This window comes from Ursus arctos, unplaced genomic scaffold (assembly GCF_023065955.2).
Source record: "Ursus arctos isolate Adak ecotype North America unplaced genomic scaffold, UrsArc2.0 scaffold_6, whole genome shotgun sequence".
Taxonomy (NCBI): Eukaryota; Metazoa; Chordata; class Mammalia; order Carnivora; family Ursidae; genus Ursus; species Ursus arctos.
The window spans coordinates 10812506-10833872 of NW_026623078.1; the positions used below are offsets into that span (position 1 = coordinate 10812506).

A 21367-nucleotide genomic window follows, 5' to 3' on the forward strand; every position below is an offset into this window, starting at 1 on the left:
TGAATATTCTTTTTTTAAGATTTTATTTATTATTTGACAGAGAAAGAGAAAGAGCACAAGCGGAGGGAAGGGCAGAGGGAAAAGCAGACTGAGCAGGGAGCCTGACGTGGGGCTCAGTCCCAGGACCCTGGGATCATCACCTCAGCCAAAGGCAGACACTTAACCGACTGAGCCACCCAGTCACCCCACTACATGAATATTCTTACCCATGTGCTTCAGTGCACATATATACACATTTGTGTTGAGTTGATATTAGAAGTGAAGAATCAGGGGCGCCTGGGTGGCACAGTCCTTAAGCGTCTGCCTTCAGCTCAGGGCATGATCCCGGAGTCCTGGGATCGAGCCCCACATCAGGCTCCTCCGCTGGGAGCCTGCTTCTTCCTCTCCCACTCCCCCTGCTTGTGTTCCCTCTCTCGCTGGCTGTCTCTCTCTCTGTCAAATAAATAAATTTTAAAAAATCTTAAAAAAAAAAAAAGAAGTGAAGAATCAAACTTTTACCAGCTTTATATTAGCTTTCACATTTCTACATGTCCTCATGAAAATTTGTCACTTCCTGTCTGTTTAGTTGTAACCAATTTAGGAGATAAACACAGGAAATGCGTAATGTTTTAAAATGGAATTTCTTGTGGTTTTATGATTTTAGGGCCTACATTTAAGTTTTAAATTCATTTTGAGTTGAGTTGAGTTTAATTCATTTTTGTACATGGTGAGATAAGGATCCAATTTCATTCTTCTGCATGTGATTATCCAGTTTTCCCAGACCATTTATTCAAGCGAATATCCATTCTTCATTGTGCATTCTTGCATCTTTGTCAGAGATCAGTTGACACTGAACACATAGGTTTATTTCTGGGCTCTTGTTTCTCTTCCATCTTACATATCTGCTTTAATGCCCATATCTTATGTTTTGGTTATTATTGCTTTGTAATATTTTTTTGAAATCAGAAAGTACAATGCTTGTAGCTTTGTTCTTCTTGCTCAATATTATTTTGGCTACTCAGAGTATTTTGTGTTACCATATGAATTTTAAGATAATTATTCTATTTCTATAAAGTATGCCATTAGGATTTTAATAGGTATAGTATTGCATCTGTAGGTCAATTTTGATATTATTAATATTTTTAAAAAATAATTCTTCTAACATGAACATGTAAAGTCTATTTATCTGTGTTTTATTTCTCTCTGCAAGTGAACTGGTTGTTTTGAATTAGCCTCTAGCCTGGACTTGGCTAACCTTTGACGGGGAGGTAGTTTTGGCTCTGGTTGACTCCACATACCTTGGGTATGCTTTTCTAATGATAATAGCAGAAGCACAAGACACTAAGTCCAACTCTACTAGTGTCACGTGCATTGATATCCCATTAGTCATAACAGATCTCATAATAACAACAAAAAAAGTCTAAGAGCAGGAAAGAACATCCTCTCAACCATACAACCAAAGTAAGTTACATAAGGTGGGAAATATATCCTCCCAGATACTTCTACCACATAGAGTTACAGTAAGACATAAATGACGTATGAATACATTGTCCGGAATATAAAACTCATTGAATAAATGCTTACATCTATGTTTGAGCTTCACAACATTCAAATGATTGAAGGAGGAGTGGCTTATCTCACATGATTTCCTTTTTAAATTGACCCACCAATATTGAAGATCTAGAGAGAAAAGAGCTGTCATCATTGTCATTTGATATATGAATAATGTTTGAATAAACTATATTCATCTTAGATTTGGACTAAAACAAGAAAAATTATCAACCCATCCTGTCAGGTCGAGGGGAGGCGTAGTACCACACAACAGTGGCAGTAACACAAGGTACTTGTCTTTGACTCGTCTCCTTTACCCACTTAAATATTTTATCCTGGGATCACATCCCCATAGTAAAATGCCACTAACGGGGAAACTGATAGGATAAGTCAATACATTTTATTATGAAGAAACATTTTTATAGTAGGAATTGTGGAGAATGGGAGATATAATTTATGCCAAGTTGAATCACATAAACAACCAAACTTGATAAGTGCTGATGGAAACAAACTCTTAAGAGTGGTTCACATTCACTTATTGGAAGGTATATCTGGCTATTGTATTTTTGCATCAACTAATTTGATAATTTTATGAGAGAATAAAAATACCCAAGATATGAAAAGTACACATCTGAAATGAGACTTTTTTTTTTTGGCTGTTAATCATGTTCAATTTTCTTGCAGATAGTCTACATGGGCTGGTGTGAAGCACGGGAGCAAGACCCTCTACAAGATCGTGTGTACTCACCAACATTTCTAGCCCTGAGGGGATCATGTCTTTACAAGTTTCTGGCACCTCCAGTAAGTGTCTTCATCTGATGTTTTTTTACTTTTCCCATATTATCATGACAGAGTGACATCAATTTAATAATCGTAAATAACATATTACCAATATATTTTAAAAGAAAAATATGGAAAAAAATAGAAAACAGTCCAAGTGTTTCTGAAAATACCTTCCTAAAGATATATGTTCTGGCATTAAATATTTACTTTATAACCCTGGAAGACATTTCTGTTTAGGCATTTATGACTGTCAAAATATGTTTACCTATGTGACACAGGTCTGTTTAAATTTTAAAAAATAACATTTTGATATCCTGTATTCTAGTCATTGGTCTTTGTATTAAATATGTATGGGTACCTATTGCACCTAAGATCTTTCTTTTGGAATCATGTACCTTACACAATAGTAGATTCTCAATAAATATTTATTGAATATAAATATCAAATGCCAGACCACTCACTTACCAGTCTGATATTACATAGGTTCTTGGAAATATCAAGTCTGACCTGCTGCTATTTTGAATGACTATGTCTACACAAAGTTCAAAGCACCCAGAAGGCAGGAAAAAAGCCATTATTTATATTTTTTACTATATTCCTGAGTAATTTCTTATGACTAGGCAGACAAATATAAGTCTTAAACATAAGAAAGTGAAATAACTTCATTGTAGTGTTTGGTGCCTTCACAATGTTATAAGGCATTCATATCTTAAAATAACTTCCTGATATAAGTTATGTCTTTTTAAAAAGTTAAAGCCTGCATTGATATCTAGTATTCTGCTTTGTATTTAGCTGTTAGCAGAATTACTATATGTGAGAAATATAAATACTTAGTATTTATATGTAGATAATACATACATCATTTAAAATATGTAATATTGGGCAAATGGAGATTGTTACATATAACATAAAACATTTGCTGAAAGCAGAAGAGAAATGGTAATAAAACTTAGAAGAGAGGAAACCAAAATACCACACATGGACCTCTGTAAAAATAGCACCACTACTGAGATATATAGTACATATGGGAAAGTTTCATTGTACACTATATTATGTAAGTAAAATAAAGAGGAAAATCAGGGTTATTTTTCTAAAACAAATGACATATTAGTTTCTCATCTTTTAAAGGTGACAACGTGGGACTGGACCCGAGCAGAGAAAACATTTTCAGTTTATGAGATTATGTGCAAGATTCTCAAGGTATGAACAATAGGTAGTGAAAATTTTCATGGCTTTTCCTTACCAATGGTTCTGTGCTCATAGTAGCTCATGAAAACAAATGATGCAAGGATATAAAAGATAAAGATAATGAAAATAAAAATATATATAAAAGATGGAATGCAGAGAAGTATATAAGCACCCTCATATCAGTTTAAGTAATTACTTTACAGATTCGGTAGTCCCTCTGTCTGGGGAGAGGAACGGAAAGAAGCTTAGTAGGAGTTCATTGAAGGAGAAAGAGAAAGTTCAATTGAAAATAATCTTAATTTAAACGTCAATTATTATTATATTTTTTCTTTTTTTAAAGTAAAATACAAAGAAAAAGTCTTAGAGAAGACTTGGAATTAGAAAATGCAGAAAATATGAAGGCGTGTGCAAAGAAAGATCCTTTTTTTTTTTTTTAATCTCAGAGTTAGGTTATCTATCTGAGTATGCCAAAGAATATATAATTGCCATAAATCAGTTAAGGTTCTGGCCATACACAAGGTAATTGAATTAGGAAGTCACCAAGAACTCTGTAAAATTCCAAATGGTTTCTGTAGCCATTTTTAAGAAGCAAATGGGAATAATTTATAAAGCCTAAATAATAATCTGCATTCAACGTTTACTCTGAGGTCTGTGAGCTTGGAAGTACTACAGATGATAATTAAATCCTTGTTAAGGTTTACCTTGCTTGTGTAGCCAAGGAAAACTAAGTTCCCTGCATTTTATGTCGATTATTTTCTTCTAGTTAAAGACTCAGTAGAAAATGCTAGAACATTTACAACATAAATGAAATGTATCAAAAGTATCTGAAGGCAGAGAAAACAGAAAATGTTATCACCTCAGAAGTGTTCATAATTTTTCTTCCCCATAAAATAATCCTAGATTAAAGCTGACGTTCATAGTAGCACGAGAGCTAAATAAAAATATAGGTCTTTGCTCATCACTGTGTATGGTTTTAGTTCAATTTAGGGATTGATGGAGGAAGAACAACTCTGATATACTTGAGTTGATTGTTAGTTAAAGAAGGCCCTTGCAACTCCTAAAAGATGTAGAGGTGTCTGAAGAAAAGGAGAACATACTCAACTCCAGTTTTTAAAAATAATTACCAAACCTGCTAATGGAATTCTAATTTAATCTAATTGAATGAGATTCTAATTGAAATTTTCAGCCAAAAAACTGGTGAAATTAAGAAGAAAGAATTAAAGAGAGAGAGGGAAAAAGAAGGAAGTGGGGGGAGGAAGGACTGAAGGGAGGGAGGGAGGGAGGAAGAGGGGAGGGAGGGAAGAGGAGAAAGAAAAGATATAGAAAAAACCCCAGAAACTCACTACTCTAACAAGTCAGTTTCATTTGTCAATTCTTTAGCCCTACGTTAATGTAACTTTTGCATAGCAGTAATCCAGGATGCATGTCTACATTCTTATTTAGATTTAAATTACTTCCGAATAATTTTCCAAGTATCTACATGGTCTTTAGAAGCCTCTCTTAAAAAAAAAAAAAAAAGCTTACTGAGCATTTAAAAATAATGCAGTTTATTGTATTACTTAAGGACAATTTTAAAGGAGAGAATAAGAATTATGTGTGGCTCCATGTAACCACTCAATGCTTAATTTTCTTAAAAAAATTTTTGTACAATATTAGGATTATATGGTTTGTAACCTTTTCTCATGTAAAAATGTTGAATATTTTATGTTAATCAATATACTTAAAAAAAAAACTTTGACCTTTTGGTAGATTTAATCTATCTCATCATTTGGCCATATTTATTTAGCTGTTTAGGTGCTTCCTCATTTGTTCTATTAGACATCACAACAATGAGTGATTAATATAATAGATAGTGGTTGAATTTTGATATATACCAGGTAATCTGTTAAGTGCTCATTATATAGCTGGGGGGAAAAAAGCAGAAAAGTCCCCTCTTTCATTGAGTTTACATATTATTAGGGTGATACAGACATAAAGTTAACATGAAAGCACACACACACACAATGGATAGCAAAGAATTGATGTTTGCCCACATTTTATGTAACTTTCTAGTTATTTCTTTTAATCTAAATTCTGAGTTTTGGAAATCCTGGGTGGAAAACATTTCAACATATTCAAGATGTTAATTTTAGATATCTAAATTCCTTCCTAGAAAAGCCATACCAATTTATACTGCCATTGCAAATATCTAGAAGTGCCCGTGCATTTGCTCTCTGCCCAAATTAAAATCAAAGAGCCCTTCTCACTGTATGGTGACTAATATAACAAAGTAAAAATTATAAAATAAATACATAAATAAGAGACTAAAAAAAACAACAAAGAGCACTTCTCATTTATCTTTTCCCATAAAATTTCCTATAAGCTCATTAGTTGCTTTGGGAAAATTTTTACATAAGTTAGTGAGAGCCGGAGATAAATGTTTTTAGACACTCATAAAATATAATTTTACTCTTACTGATATGTAAATAAGAAAGCTCTCTTAGCATTAATCAATGCAACACTAATTTTCTGTGTTTCATGGATTTACATCTGACACCCAAAATTGTCTTCTGAGGATTCTTTTTCCCAAATGAAAATTTCATACAGCACAAGAATAGAGGAGTGAACATAAGACTCAATGTTAAATGGATACTTTTCCTACATTCAGTTCAGTGCCTGGGGGATGATTGGCTTGACAAGGAGTCCAGCCTCAGAGAGTTGGGTCTGGGAAGCAATTCTGAAGGGGGTCTTCTGTAACCCAGCCATCTACTGTGATGAGGTAACAGTCCTGTGCAGATGTATGGATTGTAGACTTCAGTTTCCAGAAAGGGATCTCTCACGTAAGGCAAATTTAAAGGCACTGTTTAATGATCTGGACAACAGAACATATGGCCTAGTATCACTAATAAAGAAAACCCTTTCCTCTCTCTTCTGATATGAAGCTATACCAGTAATAAGAAAAATGAAGCAATAATAGTTACCCAGTATATATATTTTACACGTATGTGCCAGGTATTATTCTCAGTTTCTCGATATCATAATTTATTTACTCTTTACAACACCACTATGAGGCCATTATTATTCCCATTTCACATATATAGAAACCAAGGCCAAGAAAGTTTAACAGCTCAAGATCACAATAGCCAGTAAATGGCAGAAGTAAAGATTTGAATCTTAACAGTCTGTCTCAAAAATCTTTGCTCTTAAATATTATACTATATTACCTTTTTCTCTGTCAGAATAAGCACTGTTAAATAAGAAAGAAATGAAAATGAGAAAGCTAAACAGGTGATGAGAGAACAAAATTTTCAGAACAAGAGAATCTTGACAAAAAATGATAACTCTGTCACTAAATACATTACACTTTGCAAATATATTAGGCACTTTAAACATCAATTTCTTCTGTTCAGTGGAGCTAAGAAAGCATAGGATGCTGTGAATGTTGGCAATTCATAAATTGATATGTAGATGTATTTTTATGAATTAATTCATATTACAAATACTCATGAAGTACTCTCGATGTGCCAAGCACTCAGCTAAGTATTAGGGATTCGGTGCAATTGGACAGGAGGACTGAGCTCACAAAAAGCCTAGCTGACTAAGGAATTTAGGAAGGGCATTTTGGAGGAGGCCTGAAATAAACTTGAAATATAAATGATTATTAAAGGGTTCAGATGATGTGTTTTGGTTGGGATTGGGGTTTGGTGAGTGGGAGAAGAAAGGGGCATTGTGGGCATAGGAAGTAATGTGTACAAAGAAATACGTGTCATTTAGTTGCATTTAAACAACTAAAGAACTTTCAGTGTGCCTGTAATTTGCTTGGGTATGGAAGCTAATGCTGATGTTTGCGTGGGGGGAAGCTGTTAAAAGGCAATAATAAGAAATATAAAACTTTTCTGAAGAACAAAGGAGCCCCCTAAGGATTTCAAGCCTGAGCAGTGACTGAGTTTGCCTTTTTCAAAATAGTCTTCTAACTGCCGCGTGAGACAGGATTAGAGGGATGGGGTGGGGGCTCCAGGGCTGCTGCCAAGATCCTGGGGTAGAGACAACCCATTCCAACAAAGCATGGGCAGTGGGCTGGAGAAGAGCAGGGCGAGAAGAGGGTCAGAGTAGAAGACTGTACAGAGACCTGCAGTGGTAATTACCCTCATGACAGCCACAGGCCTGTGGAGGCCAGTCCTCTCCCACTGCCCTGGTTTAACTGATTCTTTGGGCAAAATGAGTGCCTGAGCTCCAACTCTAAGACCACAGTGTAGTTGAATGCAGCTGGAAAAAAACTCACCACGTGTTGAATTCTGAGCTTGCACGTCAAGAAAGCCTTTAATTCTGTCTCACAGAATTCTGTCCTCTTATCTAATCAACCGAAACCTAGGTTAAACCTTCTTCTTTTCCTTCAAAATTAATAAATACTTCTCATTCTCAATCTTAATCGATAATCCTGTTTCCTACTTACAAAGTCTGTCAGCTTTGCAAATACCCACTGGCTGCCCTGTTCAAGAGATGGCTGTCCTCACTCATGACTAAGGCCAGGCCAGCTTCTCCAATATAAGAGGTCTTACCCATCTGACACAGCAGGAAAACTGGCATTTCTACCCTGATAACCCCCAGTGCACATGTCCTGCCCAGACTCCAATGTGCCTGTCCACTGGCGTGCCTAATGGAAATCTCAGATGTTACATGTCTCAAATTTAGGAAGGGCAATTGGTGAGGAACCTGAAATACCATGGAGATTAGAGAAAAAAGGAAAAACAGAAACTGGAATTCTGTTATATTTTCTGAAACTGGAAGAAGGAATGACCAACACATACTTTTTACATAAAGTGGCAAAACCAATACTCTAGACAATTAACTGACAGCATACTGATTCTTAGTATTGGGTATACTGCCATTAGAGGATCTCATGTGGTGATCAATAGGAGTGTATCCAGATGTCCTGGGACCTCTCACGTATTCAATTTGAGGGCCTCATTACCAAAATATATATATATAAAACTAGGAATATAAAATTGGGCATGAAAGTGAATATTTAGAATGAGAAAAAAATCACAATACGGAATAATTTAAAAAGTTGAGAAATACTAGAAACATTGGAAAATTTGTAAAAATGCATTTTATTTTATTAACTATCTAACACAATTCTTTACCACTTTTTCCCCTATGATTTTGGGTGCTGTATATTCTTTGATCATCTCTTCAAATGGAAATAACTTTATAATATCAGCTTCTACAGGAAAGTGAAGTTACTCCCTGTGTTTTCTCTGTACCTAACTGGGCACCTGTGTTACTTCTCAGCTGGAGAATACCCAAAGTCCCATGCTCAGGTACAGCTCCTCATGTAACCTGGATCTCATCCTACACCTGGATTTAGTAGTTCAATTCCAGTGATCAGGTGCTTCTTCGTGAGAGAATGACAGGACCTATCTGCATGATGTGAAAGCCAAGTCACAGTAATTATCCTGTCAACCAATTGGACATGGGGAAACCCAGGAAGTGTGAATGGAGTATCCGACCTAGTTCAAAATAGTTGAATTGTATGAGCCTCCTAATATCACGTGGCTAGCAATCCTGCAAAGGAGGAGGACTACTTGTTTGTAGATATTTAAAGCCTACCCTTTCAGAGCCAGCAGTAGACTGAGGAAGAGCAAGCCTTTTAGAAAGACAATCTTTCGTTTTTAAGTTTTAGAACACTGCTTTACATACTAACATTATATGTTTTAGATTTAAATTCTTGATCAGATATACATAGTGGTTAGTATAGTCACAGTGATATTCTTACAAAATCATTTTCAGAAAAAAATACCAAGATATTATGGCTGGCTGGGCTGAGTGAGGAGAGCTTTCATATGTGTATTGGTGAGAGATGGGGAAAGAGAGAAAGGGATGGATCAACTAAGTAGATATGGGGGATGGGGGATGGGAGCCTGATTTCTCACTGTCAGGCATAAGAGTTCCAAATATGGCAGGACAGACTAAAATAAACCCAATAGAGCTGGATTAGAGTTAGAAATAGTGTTATGAAATTGGTTTTATGTGTTTGTGTGTGTGTATGTGTGCATGTGTGTGTGTCTATAGTTAGCTATACAAATAAATATAGGTGTGCTTACACACATTTATACAAGTGTGTGTGTGTTTGTGTGTGTGCGTGTGTGTATGTGCACGTATAGACCTTACCCTGCCTCCTGAGAGAACCTGGTTCAGAGAGTGCCCAACAGCAAGTAGCACACCCAACAGCCAGCTATCACTTTCTTAATACCATCTCCACTACAAGGAGCTAGAACCCTATAGAAAAATTGGCGATGGCCTAAATGCAGCATGAAAAGTAAAAGATAAGGTTAAATAATTTTACTGTCCCAGAAAATCAGGAAGTGCTCAAAGAATGATGGAAATATGTCGAAAGACACAGAACTGCTTCAGTGGCACCTGTGGGCAAATTTGGGACAAACTGATGTTGGAAATAGGAAACCATGAATCTATCTTCATACAAATAAGTGAATAGGTGGAAAATTTAATAAGAAGCAGAGCACTTACATAGTTTCAAAGTACCTCCCTACACAGTACTTATTACAATTTCAAAAGAGAAAAGAGTAACTTCACAGGGGACTTCACAGTCTTCACAAGTTGATCAAAATGAACATTTTGTTAATGGAACAAATCAAAACCATTATGCCTGACAGTATGATAGTAGAATACCACAATTAGAAGAAGAATATCAGGTCTGTGACATTCCTCCTAAAACTGTATAATAAACCTTATCTAACCATGAGAAACATCTGATCTAACTTAATGTAATAATGGGGAAACCCAACATAATTTAATCTAGTGTGATGTGATCTAATCTATTCTAATCATGAGGAAATGTCAGAAAACCCATGTAAGGCACAGTCTACAGCATAACTGGCATGCAGTCTTCAGTAGTGTCAAAGCTTCAATAGTGGTCGAAGCTATTATGGGCACATGAGTGGCTCAATCAGTTAAGCATCTGACTTTTGATGTCGGCTCAGGCCATGGTCTCAGGGTCCTGAGATTGAGCCCCCAGTGGGGCTCTGTTCAGGGCCTGGAGCCTGCTTAAGATTCTCTCTCCCTCTCCCTCTGCCCCTCCCCTGCTCTCTCTCTCTCAAAAAAAAAAAAAAAAAAGTAGCGTCAAAGCTATTAGAGTCAGGGCAAAACCAGGCGCTCTTCCCATTCAAGGCAACTAAAGAGCCATGACAACTCCATACCAAGATGATTCTGAACTGGTGAATTATGAATGAATTATAAGGACCATAGGGCAACAATATACAATGTCAAATTCCTTGTTCTGAAGGTTGTATTATAGTGATATGGGAGAATATCTTAATATTCTTATTTGTTAAAACTACATAGGAAAATATGGGGGTGGAGGGTGATGACGTATCACATTGGCAATTATCAAATGGTTCAAGAAATAAGTCCTTGTAATTCACATGCAAATTGTCTTCATGTGATTGTAATAAAATTATTATATTTCAGGATTTGCTAAATAAAGAGAACTGTAAAACAAACATACAAGAAAAACAAGCCTGCCTCATGTAGAGTAGATGCAGCAAATCATGCCTAAAGGCAGTCAGGCTGGTAAAGAACATTCTAAGACAATGCTGATTAAAATTTTGCTCAAATACAAAGCAACTAAAAAGAATTGTTAAAATGAGTAGAATAAAGAAAGAGATAAATGGAAAAATAATTTTATCAAATTAAAATAATGGAGTAATCCCATATAGAAAGAATTATATAAATAAGTGGATTTTTTTCATGCTCTTCATATTTTGATATCAAATATATTCCTGTACCTCATAGTTATTATACTGGTGATTAAAAAGCTAAATCCAGTATTATTCCTTTTACCCTCACTACTAGCATTTTGAACAGAAAAGAGCTGCTCCAAAACTTTTTATGATCTAATTTCAGATAAAAGCAAAAATAAGAAAACATACAACAATATACAAATATACAGTATACACATAAATGAAGATAGTACAAGACACAAAATGTAGAAGATAGTATGTGTCATCAGAGTGTATTGATATCATTATTAGGCAAATGCTAGTGGTTTATTAGAGACAAGAATTCTTCCAAAAACTGTAATTTAGATAAAGAATTATTTTTAGTAGAATTTTATGTCAATGGCTTGTATTAATTGAAAGGATATTATTTGACTCTGAAGTTAACACTTTTGAAAAAAAACCTATTTTTTAAGGAAACCATCTCAGTAAAAAAAGATGTGTCTGCATTTTCTGAGTAAATTTGTATCCGTTTTCATTTTCATAATTATTCTTTAAAAATATCAATTGTTTTGCATTTTATTGTCATTTAAAAATGATTAAAGTTCTTAGTTTTTTAGTGTATCACTAGAGAATTAAATTGCCCTAAAACATGCAATAACTTCCTAAATCCAAGCTTCTTAAGGTATGTTTTCTTTTTTTTCCCTGTATATTTCCCTGGTGATTTTTAAGAGGCTTTACAAACTGTAAACTAAGGTAGTGTTACTGTGATGGATAAGAACTGGTTTCTCTTACCCTGATCTCTGTCTGTGGAAATACCATGGGTCAGCAAGGACAGGCTGACTGCTGTCCACAATGCCAGTGCCAGCTACTGCAAATCCAGCTTCCTTTCTTATTAAAACACAATGATCATCATTGATAAAAACATGACTTTATCTTTTATTTTGTTATTTTAGAATTGTCTTGGATTTATTAATATTTTAGCATGTACCTGCTCTTCCATTAGAATTCCAACTTTGTATAAAGTACTTATTTCTATTTTTCCAAAGCATCTTTCAAGCCCCAGGATATTAATTAATCAAATCTCATTTTTAGAAATTTGTTTTATTGACCTTTGTATGCTCTTGAAAGCTCAAAGTCATAGTTTAATACCCTTTCCCTGCTTTGATTTCTTTTCAACTGGAGGTTTCCAATATTTGCACTTGTCCAATGTAATGACACACATTTCAACCTCATTCTTATGTATTACTTTTTTTCTTTAAGTTATACTGTTTGCACTACCTTTTGTATGTCAGATATGAACAAAACATGAATTTGTCCAATATTTTCAATAATTGTACATGACTTCTGAAACCTATCTGATGATTCTTCAAATTTTATCTTTTTTGTTTTAATATTTACAGACTTAAATAAAGCTTCTAAAATAACTCAAGGTCCTATTTAAAGCGGATAAGTATCTCTTAGCAATAAGATGTGGGAATAAATAATTCGGTCATTTCCCCTTCTTGATAATGTTATACACAAAAGATATCCAATCTTGTTTTCCAAATAACCAAAACCCATCCCTGTCTTTCTTAATATCTAATTATTTATGGGATATTCCTTCCACATCTAAGTGGGTTTAAGAACAATATGTTTATGAATTATCACAACTTCATGTTGCAGAAATCTATTCCCCTTCAGTCTGACTAGAAGCATAGACTGACTAATTCTGAAAATAAACACTGGGAGCATTGCTGATCTAAATCCTAATATTGTAATTTATTCCAATAATTTTAATAAAATATGAGACTATATGTTAGGAAAATCTTCCAAATGAAAGACATTTCAAGTGAAATTTATATAATACTCATAAAATATGAATAAGTTGAATATTTTTAGAAAGTATTTTAAATAATTGAAACATCTTCCATAATAATTTTCTGGTTACTAAAATTTTGTATGTGCAGTTAGAGCATACTTTTTGTGTAAGGAGAAAGCTAGAAAATTGGCTTTGTTGCCCAAATCCATTTGGTGCCAATCTCAAGGATTCATCATGTAAGAAGAAAATAATTTGTAATCCTCAACTCAGCATAAATTCCTTCAGGTCTACTTTAGGTTTTTGGTAATCCTTCTTAAACTTAATACTTTTGGATTTTTGTTTATAGAAGTTTTCTACCTTGCAAATTTACTACTGTATGAGATCTTAAATCTGTTTCACCTTCCAAAACCTTATATCATTATTTACACAGGTGCACATAAAGATTTAGTACTGGTGGAAACCAGATACAAGCCCTTTCTGAGGCCTTCATCCATGAAGGAACATTGCAGAAAAGCATTGAAATCTCCTTCAAGTTGTTTTAGAATGTCTTTTTTTAAAAAAGATATAGGGTCATAGATAATTTTCAGTTCCAATTTTTAATCATATAATTTTATTATTATCAATAATTATATTTGTGCTATTATACATTTTACTAATACAAGTATTGTTATTGTTATTTTGTTATTGTTTAGAATGATATCAACTTCTATGATTTATATTTTTCTATAGAAGCTCAGCAACATACACTGAACATTGTCTACATCCTGTTCCTTATCCTTTGCATATTTTAAAGAGTTGAATAAATTGCACCCATTGCTCACATCCCACTTAGTATAAACAGTGAAGATTAGAGAAACTCAAGGTTACAACTACTCAGTCACTGAAGTAGAAGGAACACATGAGGATCCAACTCTCTGGACCCATGCTGCTCTCTGTCCTCACTAGATCATGAACCTTTAAAGTATGGTCTTATAGGCCTGTGATGTTTACATTAAATATGTCAGGACATATACTGTAAGAAATGGGTTTTGCAGTGGGTCAAGTTTTTTGTTTTTTTAAAGACATACATGAACCAGATTTATGAAATTTAACTTATGTGATTAGATTTCATTGTTTGTTTCCCCTTTTATCTTAACAGCTTTAAAATTATAGTACACCTGTAAGGAATAAAGTCTTTGGCCAAGCTCCAAAATATCTGAAATATTTTCAATTAACACATTTTTTGTTGTTTTAAACATTTTATTTATTTATTTGAGAGAGAGAACACAAGCAGGGGGAGGAGCAGAGGGAGAAGCAGTCTCCCTGCTGAGCAAGGAGCCTGATGTGAGACTCAAACCCAGGACATGGGATCATGACCTGTGCTAAAGGCAGATACTTAACCAACTGAGCCACTCAGGCATCCCTGGGTAGTTCTATTTTTAACTTTTTGAGGACCCCTGTGCTGTTTTCATGAGTCGCTGCATGAGTTTGCATTCCCACCAACAGTGTTAGAGGGTTTGCATCTGTCAACAGTTGGATCTTGTCAAAATTGACCTTGTTCCTAGCTTTTAAAAGAACTATTTATTGTACTATATGCTGACTAACTGAACATAATAAAAAGAAAAAAAAACTTAAAAAAAAGAAAGAAATCACTAACATTTTTCAATGCTGATTAAGTGCCCTTTTTTAGCATACTTATTCATACCAATAACTTTATAAGGTAGCTATAATTGTAATTCCTGATATAAGAGTGATGATTCTGAGATAAAGGAGATGAAGCAAATTATCAATGCTGTATCATTGGAATTATTGGGTCCAGAAGACAAGCTTCAGCAATTTGATGCTGATTCCTACTAACATGTCACTGCTCTTTCTCTCAACCAACTAATTGGATAATCATGTTAATATGGCATATAGAAACTAGACAATAATAGTACATAATGAATGGCTGAAGGATGAATACACCCTAGGGAAACAAAAATAAAAGTAGTGAAATTATCTTTTGAAATAAAAGCAGCCATAACTCTATCCCTAAGAATTATCTTAGGTACTATTAAGACCATTGGCTGTTGTTCAGAGAAAACATGACATAGTAAAAGAATGAATAATTTGTATAGTAATGCTAAAGCAAAACTGAACTTTATTTCATGTTTTGATAAAACAAAAATATATCAAATAGTTATTTATTATTTCTAAAACATCATAACCAATATCTCCAGAGCACAAAATGACAAAACACATCCCCCTACACAGGCAAATACACAAATGCACATGTGTGTGTTTATATATCTATGTCCTTGGAAAGGAGAACATTTCACAGGAGTGAATAAATTTTCTCTCAATTATGTTTTGTTGGCCACAACAAATTGGAATCCTATAAAGAATTTTCTCAATAAATGTTTTTGATTATGTTGTTAGCCAGCATATAGTACATCATTAGTTTCTGATGCAGTGTTCAACTATTCATTAGTTGTGTATAACACCCAGTGCTCATCACAACACATGCCCTCCTCACTACCCATCACCCAATAACCCCATCCCCCATCCCCCACCCCGCTCCCCTCTGTAACCTTCAATTTGTTTCCTGGAGTCCAGAGTCTGTCATGGTTTGTCTCCCTCTCTGATTTCTTCCCGTTCAGTTTTCCCTCCCTTCCCCTGTTGTCCTCTGTGTTATTCCTTATGTTCCATATATGAGTGATTTCTGTCTCTAAACTGTTCTTGAAAAGTATGCCACCCTGAAGTGGGATTAGTCCTATCCATCAGGACAGTTCCTTTACTTTTGTCCAACATGTGAATGTCCCCTTGCTCATTTTCTGCATAACATGACTTTCTGGCAAATGTAAAGACCTGGATATGTTTTACTTTAGTCCAACTAAGCATTTGAATGAGAAGTCCTTCCATCCTTGAAATCGTTGGGCAGTCTTTTGACCAAGTGCTTGGAATTAAGAGAAATGGACCCATTTCTTTGATGATGACCTAGAATTAGACTATCTTTATAACTCTTGAAGGTTACTTTTCTCTGGTGTTGTATCAGTTCTATCATAACCATACACATTATAGAAAGAGAAATCAGGAATGTCCCAGAGATCAGAGATAAGACTCTTACTCAATGGAAAAAAATTTATCAGCAACCATATCCTGTGTGGAAGTCATCAACAGACATGTCTCTATGCAATAGAGAGCTTTGGTGGCATCCATTCCCTGGGCCAATTTTTGCACAGTCAGTAGAAAATATGGAAATACAACCTTGATCAATTGAACACCAAGGCAATGCTCTTTCTCCACTACCCTAAGTTGTAAGAATTCTTTTGAGGATGGTAAATGATTCCATCATTTGTGATTCCAACAACCTATTGATCCATCTTCTTGTTTACTAGTAGTAGGAGGAGAATAGATGAGAAGTACATACAGATTCTTAAAAAGGCATTACATGTAACAGGCAATTTTATTTTAAAGAATTCCTTAATATAACAATTCAAACAGTATGCATCCAATAGTATCCTCCTCTTGATGTTCTCATATAAAATTTGCAAATCATGTAAGAATATTTGTATAACACAGGCAAATCTCATTTTATTGTGCTTCACTTTATATTGAGCTTTGTAGATTCTGTGTCTTTTAGAAGTTGAAAGTGTGTGGCAAACTTGCACTGAGCAAGTCTATTGGTGCCATTTTTCCAACAGCATTTTCTCACTTCATGTCTCTGTGCTACACTTTGGTTATTCTAACAATATTTCAAATATTTTCATTATTATTATATTTGTTATAGTGATCTTTGATCAGTGATCTCTGATGTTAATATTGTAATGTTGTTTTCATGCTTGCTAACATAACATTCATTATGAAGCCCATTGATCAAGGTGCAATTTCAACTTTCAAGTCTTACTATTTAAGAAATACATTTTGTAAAGCTACAGCTGCCATACATAGTGATTCCTCTGATGGACCTGGGCAAAGTAAATTGTAAACCTTCTGGAAAGGATTCATCATCCTGGATGCCATTAAAAACATTTGTGATTCATGGGAAGAAACCAAAATATCAGCATTAATAGGAGGTTGGAAGAAGTTGATTCCAACCATCATGGATGACTTTGAGGGTTTCAGGACCTCAGTGCAACAAGTAACTATAAATGTGTTAAAAATACAGAGAATTAAAATTAGAAGTGGAATCTGAAGATGTGACTGAATTGTTACAATCTCATGATAAAGCTTTAATGGATAAGGAGTTACTTCTTATTCATAAGCAAAGAAAGTGGTTTCTAGAGAAGGAAACTACTCCTGGTGCAGAAGCTGTGAAGATTGTAGAGATGACAACAAAAGACTTAGAATATTACATAAACTTAGTTGATAAAGTAGCAGCAGGGTTTGAGAGGATTGGCTCCCATTTTGAAAGAAGTTTTACTGTGGGTAAAATGCTATTAAACAGTAGCACATGCTACAGAGAAATTGTTCGTGCAGAAAAAAGTCAATCAATGCAGCAAACTTTATTGCTCTCTTATTTTAAGAACTTACCGCAGCCACCCCAAACTTGAGCAACCATGGGTCTGATCAGTTAGCAACAATCAACATTGAGGTGGGACCCCCTACAAGCAAAAACATTATGACTCACTGAAATCTCAGATGATTGTTAGCATGTTTTAGCAATACAGTATTTTTTTATTAAGGCTTGTCCATCTATCACACTTGATAGACTACGGTAGAGTGTAAATGTAACTTTTATATGCCCTGGAAAACAAAAAAATCCATTTGACTGTATTGTGATATTCACTCTGTTGCAGTAGTCAAGAACTGAACCTGCAGTATCTCCAGGGTATACCTCTTTATGGACTTCAGCTTCTTGACTTAGGGACAAAAGGCTGATGAAACTGTAGTTGGTTAATATACAGAATGTGAAATTTTTGTGAATATCATCAAAGCACTAAAAATAATAAATTCAGTTTTTTTCATTGGACAAGGAAGTGTTGTCCTTATTAGGTATTGTTTTCCCTTTCTGCTTGGAGACAGTCTAAGCTTGCAGACATTGAAATGAGACAGATAGCAGTTGCTCTGTCCACCACTTCTGCCAACATCCTTCCCAGACATGCTTTCTTTTGTCTTCAGCCCCTCGTGTGACCTTTGGGCCTCAAGCGCAGCATCCTCGGTCCCTGGTGACATGGAAGCATTGGGCTGCAATGTAGAAATTAGACTGAGTGTGGAGCAGAGCAGGTATGTGCTCCCACTCAGCCCGGTTTAGTCTTAGGATAGTAAATGGCCTGCAGTGGACAGCCTTCCTTTCTGCAGTGACATTCCATCAGGATGACCCAAAAGGTAGTGTGTACAAACACAGGAAATAGAATAACAAATATTCAGAATTTGAGGTGCCTGGGTGGCTCAGTTGGTTAAGCGTCTGCCTTCAGCTCAGGTCGTGATCCCAGGGGCCTGCTCAGTGGAGAGTCTACTTCTCCCTTTCTCTCTCCCTCTGCCTCTCCCCCTGCTTCTGTGCTCTGTCTCTCTCAAATTAATAAAATCTTAAAAAAAACCAAATACTCAGAATTAATTTTGTTTGCTTTGTCTCCTTCCCTATTCCTCTTGTTCTCGGGGAGATGCTTTCAAATAAACAAAGGTCATAACCATCTAATCTTAAGATAAACTAACAGAATATATTTATTAATTGCTTTGATAATTTGAAAGCTAATACAGTATGTGCTAGAGAATAGATCGGTTATAGACATTGACTAAGACATTTGCCCAATTGAATTGCAGAAATGAAAATTATTTTGGACCGAGAAATACTTGCATGCTTTGTATTTATATAAAATCAGAGTTATGAAGGTTATGTGGTTGTATTTTATTGACGTAGAAACATAAACTGATACCATAAACATTACAGGTCATAAGGCCTTTTAAATGGTAGAAATAGAAAAGAATTACATACAATGGAAAAGAGAGAGATGTCTTATTCCACATATAAATGACAGCTCTGAGTTATACCACATTCAATTATTTTCATAACATCTGTTTTCCAACAATATTATGTATATTAAAACATTTCATTGCACATATATGTATGTATATATGAATATATATGCAGTATTTTATAGTTTAAATCATGCATTGTTATATATACTTGTATATATCATATATAACCTATTTTCTATTTAACAGAAATGTGTAAAAATGACAATGTTATTTTTTATGTGTGAAAGGAAATTTATTCTGGGAATATGTGTTGGTGCTTGCATTATTATGGAGAATGAGAGAGGACCAAAAGTTACTCAGAATGATCTAGTAATGTTAATGGCTCTTCATAGATTCTCATTTTTTTAAAAATATTTTATTTATTTATTGGACAGAGAAAGACACAGTGAGAGAGGGAACACCAGCAGGGGGAGTGGGAGAGGGAGAAGCAGGCTTCCCGCTGAGCAGGGAGCCTGATGCGGGGCTCGATCCCAGGACCCTGGGATCATGACATGAGCCGAAGGTAGACACTTAATGACTGAGCCATGAAGGCACCCCATAGACTCTCATTTTTTAAAATTTGTTTATTTCTTTTTAGAGAGAGATTGAGAGTGAGCGAGACTATGCACACAAGTTGGGGGAGGGGTAGAGTGAGGGAATCTTCAAGCAGACTCCCTGCTGAGTGTGGAGCCAGATGCAGGGTTCAGTCTCACAATCCATGAGATTATGATCTGAGCCAAAACCAAGAGTCGGTCACTTAACAGAGACTGAGCCACCAGGCGCCCCTGAAGATTCTCATTTGTTAAATATTCCCAACCAATTGCCAATTTCATTGTTTTAAATGTCATTTATATACCAATAACTATGAATTTATAGAGGGCTCTCTCCTCCATTTATGGCCTTTTAGATGCCTCCAGATGGATAGCCAATAGGCATCTCAAACTTATGTCCCCCCACTGTCCAAATGCCCACTCAGCTAATGGCCATTCTAACTTTGGCATTCTAGTTGCTTACTTCCAAGAACTTGGTATCATCCTGAAGTCTCTTTCTCCCATACCCTCATCTGATGAGCAAAATATATCCCAAACTGCTGTTACAACACTGGTCGCCCTCATGTCTCACTTGTGTTAATCTTATCGTTTTTGCCTGTTTTCCTGACCTCCCACCTTTTCTCCTACTAGCTTTCAACTTGAGTCAGAGTAAAATCCAATGCTTTCATGACAACTCCAGGAGACTGTAAGATCTCCTGCACACTTTGCTCAGCTATCCAACTGTCTCCTCTAGTGTCCTGCCACCTGCCCCTAACTCCCTCCAATGCTAGGATGATGTTTTAGAGCTTGTTTTTGTCCTCCCTAAATATCTTAAATAGTGTATTCTTTTACTTTATGCCTCTCTTTCAAATGTCACATCCTTAAAGAGCCCTTTTCTTATCATTTTATATAAATGGCAATACCCCTGAGGTAGCACCTCCACATGCTTTTAATGGGCTTTATCAGCATCTGACATGCTATGGTTAAGCATCTTTTTGTTTGCTGTATGGTTTGTTTCATCCCCACTCAAAACAAATCTCCATGAGGCAGAGATGTCATCTGTTTTGCTCAGAGATAAGTTTCTACACCAGAACAGTGCCTGGCACGTAACAGGCTTGCAATGTTTTTTTGATTGAATGTCAGCCGAATATCTACTATGGGCATTGGTATAGGCCAAGGGTAAAATATGTTCTGAGATAGCAGTGGGTATATGCAGTATTGAACTCTTCTCAAAAGGTTGGAAGTTATTTGTGTTGTTTAAAAGAAATAACAATAGATTTTTTTTAATAAAGACAGCATCTATTGTTACTGTAATGTAAATAGCACTCTGTGTTGTCTTGAGCTGCTCTTTAGAAGACGACTCAGAAGCCAGGAGTAAGATTATATTATCTATACTCGTGAGTATTAATTGAGCAGTTTCCCCTTCATCTGACAAAATGTGCAGGTTTAATTGTACACATTTTATGAGAGTTTTGCTAACCAGATATCACTTCCCACAATGATCTGCACTTTTTACATCTCCCCAGACATAACACTAATACAGTATACTAGGTGATATAAACAGAAATGTAATTTTAGAAGACACAAGTAGTTCCCTTTATATCTCATGTTGGTTATATCTATATGAGTCCATTCTGGCTGCTTGATGGCTTTTACTACTTGTGGGATTAGAAAAAGTTATAGAGGTTGCAGTGGAGAGACACTATGATAATTAAATCCTAAAACATAGCACCTATGAGGAAAGGTAAAAGAATTTGCAACATTTGGTTTTATAAAGGGAAAGCTGAGAGGTGACAAGGATATAAAAGGTTACTTTTTAAAAAGTGGTGGCCACCTGTTTTTAATCACATCTGAAGAAAGATTAAGAAAAAGAATTATTATAAACTTCCCTGCGAGGGATTCCA

At 35.3% G+C, this 21367-nt stretch overlaps 1 protein-coding gene across 2 annotated transcripts in view; it reads left to right on the forward strand.

Annotated features, from left to right (window-relative positions):
* The window catches only part of SNTG1 (syntrophin gamma 1), a 299012-nt gene that overhangs the window by 206923 nt on the left and 70722 nt on the right, over positions 1–21367 (forward strand). For both annotated transcript variants that reach the window (XM_026516491.2, XM_026516492.2), the window contains exons 12-13: positions 2215–2331; positions 3442–3513. In XM_026516491.2, coding sequence (XP_026372276.1) covers positions 2215–2331; positions 3442–3513 — 189 coding nt within the window. The remainder of the gene's footprint in view (positions 1–2214; positions 2332–3441; positions 3514–21367) is intronic.